The sequence below is a fragment of the Anguilla anguilla genome, chromosome 18 (genome assembly GCF_013347855.1).
Source record: "Anguilla anguilla isolate fAngAng1 chromosome 18, fAngAng1.pri, whole genome shotgun sequence".
Classification (NCBI taxonomy): Eukaryota; Metazoa; Chordata; class Actinopteri; order Anguilliformes; family Anguillidae; genus Anguilla; species Anguilla anguilla.
Window position 1 is genome coordinate 6051203 of NC_049218.1, and position 13256 is coordinate 6064458.

The 13256-nt window shown below is 46.2% G+C and overlaps 1 protein-coding gene across 1 annotated transcript in view; it reads right to left on the reverse strand.

Moving 5' to 3' along the window:
* The window catches only part of opn4a (opsin 4a (melanopsin)), a 35247-nt gene that overhangs the window by 14112 nt on the left and 7879 nt on the right, over positions 1-13256 (reverse strand). The window contains exons 2-4 of the mRNA XM_035399730.1: positions 6772-6914; positions 3254-3387; positions 168-371 (exon numbers count right to left, since the gene is read on the reverse strand). Of these exons, the coding sequence (XP_035255621.1) occupies positions 168-371; positions 3254-3387; positions 6772-6914 (481 nt within the window). The remainder of the gene's footprint in view (positions 1-167; positions 372-3253; positions 3388-6771; positions 6915-13256) is intronic.

The following is a 13256-nucleotide window of genomic DNA, read 5'->3' on the forward strand; positions in this document are numbered from 1 at the left end:
ATAAAATACATTACATGCGGAAAAAGTGCACTGCATCATCCTTTTTAGGATGCACATGAACTATGTCAGCATTCAATCAACGCAGAACAATTTTAAATCTAAATTAACTGAAATTGTAGTTTGGCCTGTGAGCATCGACTCCCCCATCTCCATCCTCAGGCACTTACTCCACCCAAAAAACGGGGGCAGGCTCCAGCCCAGGGAGTAGACCCAGGCGGCCAGGAGGACAAGCAGGGCCTTCTTCCGGGACAGCACCCCGATGGAGGCCAGGGGTCGCGTGATGACGAAGTAGCGGTCGATGGCGATGACCATGAGCGTGATCATGGAGCAGATCCCAAAAAGTGCGCCACAGAAGGCGTAGAGCTCACAGCCTGGGGGAAAAGGACACAGACGACAGACAGTTCAGAGGTCAGAGGTCACCGTCTACCAGATGAATGGACAGGTCAGGTGAATGGACACAGATGACAGACAGGTCAGACGTCACTAACTGCAGGAGAAACGGACAGATCAGGTGAATGGATACGGACAACAGACAGGTCAGAGGTCACCATCTGCCGGGTGAACAGACAGGTCAGGCGAATGGACACAGACAACAGACAGGTCAGAGGTCACTGTCTGCATGACGAACAGACAGGTCAGGTGAATGGATACAGATGACAGACAGGTCATAGGTCAGAGGCCACCATCTGCCGGAGGAATGGACAGGTCAGGTGAATGGACACAGATGACAGACAGGTCAGAGGCCACCTTCTGCCGGACGAACGGACAGATCAGGTGAATGGATACAGACAACAGAGAGGTCAGAGGTCACCATCTGCCGGACAAACAGTCAGGTCAGGTGAATGGTCATAGATGGACTTGAGCGTAATCGAGTTTGGAGCTTACAATCGCTGTTACAATGCTCAGCAGATGGATGTTTTTTTTTTTTCGGCTTTGTTGGGGAAGCATCTTTTTTCCTGCAAATAATTCTGAAAAAGTGGAGCATTCTCAAAAGCCGCGGTCTCAAAGGGTTCCAAACTGTGGTCAAGAGCCCCTGTGTTTATACGGCTGCCATCTCAAATCTTGGAGAGATCCAACCGAAAAGTTGAACCAAAAAGGTAAATGAAACATTTAAATCCACTGCATGAGGTGCACCGTTATCATGTCAATAATCCATACAGCTACGAATGAGACGATCGACAGCAGTTATGTTCCAAGACCACAGATGTTAAAAATATCGGCTTTCGAGAAGACTCCCCCCAATTCCACACCGTCTTCTACCATCACTGAGGAGAAACGATGCACATAGAGAGGCAGAAAACAGTGAGGAATATGAGGTGCCTTCTGCACTGCTGAGCTCACGCGATCACGTACAGTAAGATGCGGCATCGCTCCGATGACACAGTCATGCAGGGTGAGCGTTGACCAGGAGAGAGTACGACGTACGCGTTTGCTCTGTTGAGCACGGCGCCACTCGACCGCCCCATTTTACACTCGATACGCTAAATTAGCGGCACAATTCAAGGCCCGATCTTCGCCCCAGATCACAGAGTCTGTGTGCAAATGATTTCTGCTATGCCATGCGGCCCGTTACAGACTGACTTCCTGTCAAGCAAGTCTCACTGACTACCCCCCCACAGAGACGGTCGAATGCATATTAACTCTCTCGGATATGCATATTTGCTCATACGCCCGCTCACTTCTATTTCCCCCTCATCAAATCTCAGCCGGAAGCTTCCGGTCTCTCTATCTCTTGCTCCAGATGTATTAAAAAAAGAAAAAAAGGACTGGATTATTTCCTGAAAAAGACATTTCAGGTTGCAATCTACTTATTCCCCATTGATTAATAATCCTGCAATCGCTTTTTACGTGTCGACATAGTGTGCGGACGCGAGCTTTTTCCTGTCGGGGCGAAAAAAAAAAAAAACACAACGACGGAGGAAATCCCTTAAAACGTTTATTTTTGCGGTCGGCCGGGGCTCGGCGAATTTGGGTCAGGCGATTTTCTGCTCGCTCGAGCAGCCGGGCCGGCGCCTTCGGCGGTTACGTGACGAGCCGTGGGGCCGGAGATTAATAATCAGCCGTTATGAATCCGGCAGGGTGGGCGAGGAGTCGCCGGAGAACGGGCGCTCAGGGGGGCGAGCGAACGGGAACTGCAGCCGGGGGGGGGGCGCCAGGGGCACCACCAGGGGATTCTGGGCCCCCATGAAAAGAGCTCACCATTGGGCCCCCTCCTCCACCCCAGAAAATCCTGTGTTCTAATATTTTCTGTGGGTCCCTGTCAGTCAGGACCCTTGGAATCATCCTAACTGCCCCCCCCCCCCCCAGCCACCCCCCCCCCCCTTACGGTGCCCCTGGTCAGGGTCGTTGGCACCTGTCTCAGGCCTGCTTTCAGGATGGGTGGGGAGGCACAGGGCGGATAGCGTTAAAATGTAACGAGGTTATGTAGGTAGTGAGGTTTGCTTGAAGCGAATAAGCTTTCATCTGTCAGTCACACGGATGAAGTACTCCAGCAACAAGGGATCTACGACCTGGCCTGGTCAGGATTAACACCATAAAAAGGTTGTTTTACTCGCCTGTTTTTTTTTTTTTTTGCATGTTGCATTATTTTAAAAATTCACATTGCAGACACCAATAATGGGTTGACCTATATAGCCAGAATTTACCACCTAATATTACTAAATATCAGCAACATACTGTTCATGGGCATTTACATTTACATACAGTAGCAGAATTTGGGTGAAGTGCCCTGCCCAACACGGCTGGATTTGAACCTGCAACACACAAGTACAGCTCTACTCCACGCTATGACACAATGTCTGCGCTCAAGCTGACACAATGGACACTAACAGTGCTAACAAGAGACAGCGAATAAATGGCTCTCCACACTGAGCTTACACTAGTTCTCGGAAAGGATGAATATCTAGAAGCATACAAATGCCTCACTAAGAGATGATTTTCATTAACCAGTGCATAGAATAGTGGCCTTGTAGTGGAGCTGGTTTAATTACAGTACAGGCTTTCTGAAGCACTCCAGGAGGGGAATACAGACGTTCTATACCCCGTACAGAAATTGATAAAACACTGACTGACACTGGCAGGGCATCTGAAGCCTGCCAAGGCTGTATCTCTAGGCAACCACTCTCTCTGTAATTACTCTTTGTGTGTGTGTGTGTGTGTGTGTGTGTGTGTGTCTGTGTGTGTACATACGGACAGAATGAAAGCAGGACAAAGAGAGGGAAATAGAGAAGTGAGAGCGAGGTGCGCTGGTTACCTTTCTCCCCAAAGATCCAGCGCTTGTGCATGCTGGTGGTGAAGAAGATCGGCGCCTGAGTGGCACACATGAGGAAGTCGGTGATGGCCAGGTTGATGATGAACATGTTGCCGGGTGTCCGCAGACTTCGGCTCCTGAACACACACACACACACACACACACACATAAAAAAAACACACACACACACACATAGAAACACACACACACACAGAAACACGTACACATGCACAAACGCACACACACATAGAAACACACACACACAGAAACATGTACACACGCACAAACGCACGTACAAACACACACACACACACACAGAGAAACACACACGTACACACACACGTACACACCCACACACAGAAACACACACACACACACACACAGAAACACATACACATGCACAAACGCGCACACACACACACACACAGAAACACACACAGAGTGAGAGAAACACGCACAGACACACGCACAGGCCATTATTCAGAGACCGTTATTTTTGTCATAGCATCCCGCCACCCTCGATAAAGGCAACCACACCTTCTTGTCCAACATGCCCCCCCAACCCACCCCATTATACACATAAATGGTTTCATAGACAAGATAAATAATCCCAGGAGACGACAGATGGTGTGAAATAATTAGCACTGTTTACTGTGCGGACCAGTTTACTGAGAATATAAAAACTGGAGCTATAAAAGAAAAAATGCAGGGTGTGGTACTGAGGCCCGTTAACTCAGTGACAGCTGACGATCTTCATCAAAATGATATTTACCACACAGGACCCTATCAGACACAGCTCAGCTCACACGCTCCCTGTAACGCACACAAACACTTTCAAACGGTCTGGTGGCTCCGACAAGGGCAGAAGAACTCTTTCACTGTCTCATTCTAGCTTTCATCTGATGCTAAGGTTATACAGACAGACAGACCCCCCCAGATTCAATCAAACACACTTAGCCAGTACAAGGGCATATGCAATTTAATCAAATCTTAGAGGTCTTGAGGAAACACAAAGAGACACAAAAGGTGAAGTCTGAAAATTTGGAGGCTCCATGAAAGCACAGGCCACACATGCAGATTACAACCCTTAAAGCATGATGTCCACAAGAGTGGACAGAAGGTTTTTCATACACAGTATATGAACCAAAGTCATTTTCAAATAACTTATAGTGCACCTTGCATTTTACCTAACAAGAATATATATTGTTTAACCTGCTCTGTTCTCTAGGCATAGTTATTCCAGAGGTACTTTGAATGTTTCCACCTCCACCCACCATTTTGTCCTTCAATGTGTGAAAACTAGAAAACCCAATCAAATGTAACAATATGGAGCACATCAAAATTTAGGCAAAGGTTGAAGGAATCCGCCATCAAAGAGTTTGGAGATCAGAACTGTTCATAACTAAATTAAAACAGACTTTGAAAAGCCCTGTCCACTGTAGTGGGCACCATGCATGAAAGGGTTAAGGGCTGCTTTCGTGTCACTATCCGAAATAACCAGATTAATATGGAGGGTTTCACTGAGTTCCACGTGCCCTTAAAATTGCGTTTGATTGAATCCAGCCCAATATGCGCCTGCAGCAACACAGTGCTACGGTGTGAACCGCTGGCAAATTTGAGAAGCTGTTAAACAAGATACAAAGTACTTTTATCATTTAAGTGGTATATTTAATCAGAATGGAGTGATGCCTTTGAAGCTCAGACCAAACAGATGATTGAACATAAAGTGTGCCCTTGGTCTAATCCCCTGCTCCATGCAAAAAAGAGATTACAGTGGTTCCCTTTGGAGAGAAGGCGCAACAGTCGAAAAATAAATAAACAAATAAATAAATAAATAAATAAATAAATAAATAAATAAAAACCCAAATAAACACTTAGCATAAGCAGCTTCCATTTTTAAAGCAGTACTCAGGTCAGTTCGATCCATGTCCAAATAACAAATTACCACATTTGCAAAAAAAAAAAAAAAAAAAAAAAAAAATGCAAAGGCACCATGAGAATAAAAATGCCGTATACACATGCATGTTGCCTCTCCCAGTACTGAAAAGGACTACAGTGTAAAACAAAGAAAAAACAGGGTAAAGGGTGCATTTTAAGCAGACACAGATTAATAGATTAAATGGCTCTCCACACTGAGCTACACTAGTTCTCGGTAACGATGAATATCTAGAAGCATACAATGCCTCACTAAGAGATGATTTTCATTAACCAGTGCATAGAATAGTGGCCTTGTAGTGGAGCTGGTTTAATTACGCACAGATTTCAGTGGACATACAGTAACCCTACCAAAAACAGCCACCAAATTACATTGTTTACTTAGTGTTTTAATCCCTTGCCTGTAAAAGAAGCGATAGCATTACTTGCATGACCTCCCCCTTGGCTCTGCTAAATGACCATTAATCAAGTCAGTTTAAATATGGGGTGAATGGCACTGGAATGGAAGTCAATGTGCAGTAAATTCTTCACCATATTCTCTCGAAAAAACAGTCCAGTTTGGAGAAAGCCCGTGTTTATGTTGTTCTACTGTTCGCCAAAGAAATGCTCCGGCACAGATTTTCGAATAAAATGCGAGCAATTATGACAGTCAGCTCAATTAGCGCGCTAAAATTAGTGTAAGATTAAGCTGCTAATTAGGGTTAATAGGCGCTTTTGCGATAACAGACTGTTAAGCCACATAGGCATTTTATTGGCTGAAGAAAACGCTGGCAAGATTTACAGCAGGCCTATATTCATGTTTTATTGAGAAAAGTGCACTGAACTTTTTATGGAATAATAAAGGTTTATTTTGTTAACATGAGCACTGTCATTACACATGAAAGCTTTTTTTTTTTCTCCTATCCTCACTTTATTGCCACCCACTCTAATTGCAAAGCATAAAATCCTCCGTTTTAACTGGCAGTGTAAAGGTGGGAGCTCAGCTTCACTTAGCCTCAGCAGTTTCACACATGAAAGGGTCCGCGGTGCGATGGCTGTCGGCCAAGCGGTAGCTACAGATGACTGCGTTTAGCCAGTTGGCCATCTGGTGCTCGAACAGCGCGAAAACACTCACAGCGGTCACAACTGAGGAACTCTGCCCACAATTACCCAATCCTTGCCCTCTCAGGCGTAGGCCAATTGACCGCTGCTGTACACCAACAACTACAGTTCCCAGCCTGCACTTGTGCTGAACGCCTTTACTGGTTGAGCCGTTGGGGAACAAACCTGAGCATGACCGACAGACTTCCACGGAGAGAGCAGTAGGTGCTGTGAGATGTTACATTACATTACAGGCATGATTTATCAGAGCAACCTACGCAACTTTTTACTTAGCATTTACACTGCATCAATTTATACAGCTGGATATATACTGAAGCAATGCAGGTCAAGTACCTTGCTCAAGGGTACAGCAGCAGTGTCCTAACCCAGGAAGCGAACCTATGACCTTTCGGTTACAAGCCCAGTTCCTTCTAATTTACATAACTTTACCCCCAATGCTACACTGCCCGCCGGTGTTGAACCAGTGTAACCATTGGTTACAGTACCTGCTGAAGGCATAGATGACCAGGAAGTTCCCCACCATGCCCGTGATGCCGATGGCCAGGATGACCGCTCCGATGGTGTAGTGGGCGTGGTCCGGCACGTCCACGGTGGGGTACGGGTGCGGTGCCGCCTGCACCGTCGGCGCCTGCGGGGAACCATGACAACCGCGTGAGATCGACGGCGGGGAAGGAAAAACGCTGCCTCTGCGTGAGGTTACAAAAACAGCGTCCACGGCAACAGACGTGCATCCACGGCAGCGGTAGAACAGAAATACAGAGAGAATCAGGCCGCCTCTTTCATTGACACCTTGAGCCACAAGTTTTTTTTTTTGTTGTATTTGTGTTTTGTACTTCAGAGCGACCGGAGTCTTTTTACTGGAAATAAAAATAACCCTGTGACCCTCAGGACCTAGAGCAGCAGCCCTGTTCTTACGCTAAAATGTTCTCATTTATAAAACTTTTCCACCATTTCACCTCTTATTCCTATTGTTTGATACCTCATTCAAAGAATTGTTTAAATCGTCATTACCATTTTCCCCCTTTTTATTCCTTGATGACTTTATCGGTGGCAAAATTCTGTGGTTTTTCTGTGAACTCGCAAACCCTTGATGTCATCGGGGACTTTGAATGCGTGTGGAGGTGAAATATGAGTCAGCAATCTCCAAATCCCCTCAGCTTGTCCTCTCTAAACCCTCACATGTGCACATTCGTTAGAATGTACTGAAGGCAGACACATACCTGGTACAATTAACAAGAGTCTTAAGATCTTAATCCTCATTTAGTTCACTGGGGGAAATGAGTGTGCAAGACCAAATCCATTCCGCACTCACAGCTGCCTTCTGTCTGCCTACATTTCCCAGACTGCACGGCCTCAACAAATGCAACTTTTCTAATGTAGTTTTATCTGCAACTTTATCGGTTCGTCTGCGAAAGCCACATCTGCACGTGGCTTCCAACTGACGTTTGAGAGAGCAAGAACGTTCCATTTTCCCAATACAAGTTTCCTTGATTCCTCTGTCCTCTCGCATCCTTTCCCTGCTCCCTTTCCTTATGTCCTCCGATGGGTGGAATTAGGAGCTAGGAAGGATGCAAGGAAAGGAAGCAAGGAGGTAAAAAAAAAAAAAATTTACAAAAAAAAAACGTGATCGGAATGCGCCCTCTTTCTCTCTCGGCCTCTGCCACTTTCTGAAGTGCAGATTTGATTTCTTATTTTAGTTACTGATACCCGGCCTCCCATCTCTCCACCAGAGAAAGCAATTAAACCCCTCTCCTATTCATATTTACCCAGCTGAACGTCATTAGAGCTCAGACTGGAAGTGGAATGAGATCCGCCATGAGGAAGAGCTGGGGGGTGTTTGACATACTTAACCGCAGATCCCTACACCCCCCCACAAGAGCCACAGGTCACAGTCCGACTTGGTTATACACCAAAAAAACCCTCACTCCCCATGCCTGCCAGTCAACAGCCTCCAGTCTTTTTATGTTTTTTTTAAAATTTTTTATTCCTTTGCGTCAAATTTGAACCCAAACACTGGAATGGAGTTTAAAAAGTACTGAGTTCTACTGTAGCAGCAGTAATGGTGCCCAGCCTTGACAACCTGAAGATTTCTTTCTCAGAGAATGTCGATCTTTGGATAAGTCGATACTGAGCCAGTCATTTCAAAAGGTCTTTGTCATTACAGACATAATTCATAAGTCTTTGTATTGGGTAGTGCCAAGGATGATGTTCAAAGACTGAACAAAAGCTTGTTTACAGTCAGACGTTAAAGCCGAAAGAAAGGAATTCAATATGGCCGCTACCCGCAGACAGTTAATAGTGATGTTGTCAGAAAACAGATTCCTTCAACAAGTTTCTGTCACTCACAGAGCTGTGTGGGGAAAAACATTCCCAGAAAGACAACCATTTCGTCTGAAGATAACAGCCCAATAAACTGCCTCATGAAATCAAAAGTGCTTTCTCTCGAAACGTTCAGAATTTTATGTTTATAGCCAACTTTTCCAGGATTAATACTGGGGGGGAGGGGGGGGGGACTGAGACCGTCCGTCTGTTGTTTAGTGATGAGGCAGAACGATAGCTAGCGCAATATTAGCTTCGCGCCTGAGCTGCTGTCGGTTTAATGTGAAGTCTGAAAGAGTACAGGACAGTAAACAGACTGAAATTTCTTGAAGCAGCCTCCATCTGTTTTCTTTCAAACTAGCCAAATGAGAGGTTCTTTATTTTATCGCCTCGGTGCTATGCCACCCATTTCTGTTCCAGGAGAAGACGGGGATAAACAAAACAGGAAACAAAATGTTCAAAAAAAAAAAAAAAAAAGATTATAACTGTTTTGATTTTTCAATTTTGTTCTACTGTTTTTTTTTTTTTTTTTTTGCCAGATCTCATGCCATACTCATTAGTAATTATTAACACCTGAATTATAAAAACTTTGGACTAAAGAGGAGCGGAGACTCCAAAAGTGTCTCACGGCCTGAACATGTTCTGACCTGCAGGTACGGGGGGGGGGGGGGAACAGAAGCGTAAGAGGCGAATTAAAGCGGGCTCCAGCTAGAGAAGAGCAGTGCGATGCGAGGAGAGAGAGGAACGGAAGCCTTATCCAACGCGCCGTACGACTCCAGGTCCATCGCAAGGCCTCGGGAGGAACTGAGAGCCACAGCAAATTGAGTGGAGGGGCTACCTTCCAGGCCGCTGTCGCATGGTCGGTCTCACATGTACGCAAGCGGAGGGGGGAAGGGTGGGACTGACTACCCAGGGCCCGAATGGGGGGGGAGGCAGGGCCCTTGAAATAAGCCTGGAATGATGCGTGAGAGACATGGATCAAGAGAGGAAGTGGGCCCACAGAGACTTGATGCTTATGTATAGGGCCCAGAATTTTGTGCTACACCCCAGTACGCAAGGTAACCATGGAAACGGAACAGCCTTGAGACCATCACCAGGAAAATCTCAGTGGGAACTCGGCCTTTTCTGAATTGGGCAAACAGCCCGCCGTTGCTTCCCCGGTTATGGAGGGAACACACAGTAGAGAACCGGTCTTTCACTCTTTGGGGGGAGAGCGCGCCGCCAAGCGGACGCCGTTGACACCCAGAGCTACAGGAGAGAGCTGGCACTCGTCAGAAGCACCGTGCGTGTAGGGTAAGCAGCTGGAATGGTGCTTATATATCTATCAGTAGCCAAAAGAAGCCGAATCCCCAGAAACACATAGCCTACGTTAGCACGCAAACATGGACGCTTGGAGCTTCCGCAAAGCCCCATTTCATGCGCCGTTGCCTTCTAAAATGTGTCACCTGAAATTCTTAGCGCAACGTCTTTCAGCGGCCTAATAGGCTCTGGATTTAAATGCTGCAGCTGTGCGTGCGTCCGTACTGATACATGGGAACATGGGGAATTGCCTGTGTATTACAACCCTGGATTTATCTACGTTTTAGGTATCCTGTTTCCTGTATTTGCTATCGTTCTGCATACCAACATTTGTGCCAGCACAGCTCCTGGGATGCTTTTTGATGCCAGTAGTGTTTTTAACTGTAAAGTGTTTGCATTAACATGATTTTGTTTGACGTGACATCACCGCACTGAAAAATAACGCGCCACAATGAGCAGACACAGAACGCAAGTGTATATTAATGGAACTGTTGCAAAGCACAGCAAAAATTCTCCAGTTTAGAAAAGAAGTGCTTTAAAGCACTGTAAAGCAAGACTCGTTACGGAACTCATTTCCCATGCGAACGCACAGCACATGTAATCAGTCGGATTAGCTTTTCAAACAGTTGCCTGTTTCTGCTAATTAAAAAGCTTTCCTATAAAACCAGGATTTGGCCTCCTTCTGTTTCGTTACCCCACATTTAAATGACAGTGGCATTGCATTAGCTTTTTGTTAGCTGCTTTTGGCAGCCAAATTAAAGCCAGAGCCTGGGTTCAACGATGGGGACACTGTCCTGTGGGAGGTTGGCATCCTCTTCAATTTGAAATTAAAGTTCTGGGTTCACAACAAGTAGGAGAGCTAACTAAAAGACACAGATGAAGTCATGAATTGTCTGTCTCTGTCTGGCTGTGTAATTATACCCTTCCCTCTCCACCCTGAAGTGATGGTGAGAAATAACAGGCGGGCATTCGGAAGAAAGCCACTGCACATTAATATCCCATGGGGATAGCTTCCCTGTCGCTGTAAAGTGCATTTCAATCATAGGAGAGAAACTATGATTATCATTATGATTAATACAATATTCTGTCATCTTGAGGGGAAAAGATGCATCTAGGCTTTTTTTTATTTTTGTTGAGCCGCCAAAGCCATGCTTAATATCTTATCTGCCACAGGATTCATTGTAGACCAAGGTCGGCATTGCCTGGGTTTTCTGTTAAGCTACGTTTGGATCAATGATAATTCGCAATGGGACTGGCTTTTGGTAACAGTTTCTACAGACAGTCTTTCATAAGAGCCGTAGGCATGTGGTGTCTGCCGCTTACCGTATTATGCCATAGTAATGTCACCATGGACTCTGACAAAAGCATTTATTCATGTTTATAAAGTGCTTGCTCTGCCGCTCATAAAGGATTTGTATAGCTCTTATCAAGAACCGTGCATTGAAAGTGTTACCAAGTTTTTATTTATTTATACAAAAGCCTGCTCTATCCTACAGCAACAACAGAGGGGCTTTTATTCAGGCGTATACTTTCAAGGACAGCTGATCAGGATCTCGAGCTCACACAGCATACACAGGAAAGTGAGAGAGCGGTGGGAGAAACCAATACAGCTACTGGCAGAGGCAACATTGCACCTGTGACAGTTTAACTGTAAACCAGTTTAAAAATCCACCCAAAAAAAAAAAAACTTTTGAATGAAAAGGCCACGGGAGGCACAGGAGCCCATGCAATTAGGTTTGTTCAGAGAGAGAACAGGTTCGCAACACCAGGAAAAGGACCTTCGAATGCGGACGAGGGCATTCTCTGTTCGAACGCGACGGCACGCGTTCGGCCTCGCTGCGCTCTTCGGTCCCGGGCCGTCAGGCGGTGTGATTTGTCTGTCTGTGTAGGGGTGTGTGTGCGTGCATGTGTCTGTGACTGTCTATGTGTGTGTATGCGTGCGTGTGTCTGCCTGTGAGAGTGTGTGTGTGTGCGGTATTTTTAAACCAATAAGAAACTCCTTTGAACAGGCTGGTGATGGCCTGATGGTATTGAATGAGCGAGCCGCTCTAACTCCTTCTGAATTCAGGGGATTTAAAAAGGCTAACAGCACGCAGGCGTCCTGGCGAAATCCATCTGGCTCCCTGGTGTGCGTCGGTTGCATTCTTTCTTTCAGTAACGAAACGGCCAGCGCGACCGTAGCCGGCCCCGGGGCTGCTTCTGAGGGATCGCGCGGAAATGGCGGGATGGGGAAGCGGGCTTGCGGACGCACAGCGAGCTCATCACGGGGGGGTGGGGGGTGGGGGGGTGGGGGTGGGGGTGAGCACTCGAAGATCCTATACCACCAATCTCCCGAGTGTAACAGACTGCCAATGAGCCTACAAATACTCTCTTTGGCCTTAGCATAAATTGAAAGCTGTGGCCACTGTGATTATATTGCCACAGTGGGCAGGCTCGGACGCCTAGGTGTGGGATGATTTTATTGCAGATCACGCTGATATTTTTTTGCAGCAGGCTTCAAAAGGGGCCATCTGTAAAATGTCCCTTCCCAACAACTTTACAGCTAATGTACATAAACATAATACGAGGCTATTTTCTTTGCTTACTCTACGGTCTATAGGAAGAGCAAAACCTTAACCGGACATATTTTTTTTTTTAGGAATTAAGAAGTCCCATCTGGATGGATATTCTCGGTCGCCCAAAAGAGGAAATGTCCGGGAAAAGGGAGGAGGACTGGTCAGCCTAGTTGGACTAGAGCCGTGGCGTTGCCCCCCTCCCCTCAGAAAATTCCGGCTCTGTCACTATCAGACTGGGGGGGGGCGGGCAGCGGTGGCATCCAGAGCGTGCGGACCGAGATATCAAAGGCTCCCCTCAAACCAAAAAAAAAACAGAAACCCATACTCATGCTCTTAGTTCATCTCCGGGCCAACCTCAGCCTGAGCCCAGCTGATTACCGTGTCTGCAGAAGGACTCGCCGATGGAACAGTCATTTCGCTCACAGTCTCAGATGATTGGGGGCGCAAAAGATGTGAAATTAAAGTAAACCTCGGCACAGATTTTTTTTACGTTAATATCCAGAGCAAATAGGGGTCAAGGGAGCATGCAAAATATTCTGGTTTGTTTTTGGTTCTTGGGGCGTGCAATATTTGCGCGTTTCAATTTCCAAAGACGAGCAAGATTCAGGATTGCGAGTCTCGATGAATTGTAATTGGAGAGAAAAACCAAAACGAGAAAGAGCATTGTCCTTGACAATCCAAAGAGTGCACAGTGATTACCACTCCGCTCACGGTAACACAAACATGCCCATCCTACACTGCTCATTAATTTCTATTTCAGCTCCCGAAGAAAATTCGCGCATCGTTTCGGGTGCCTC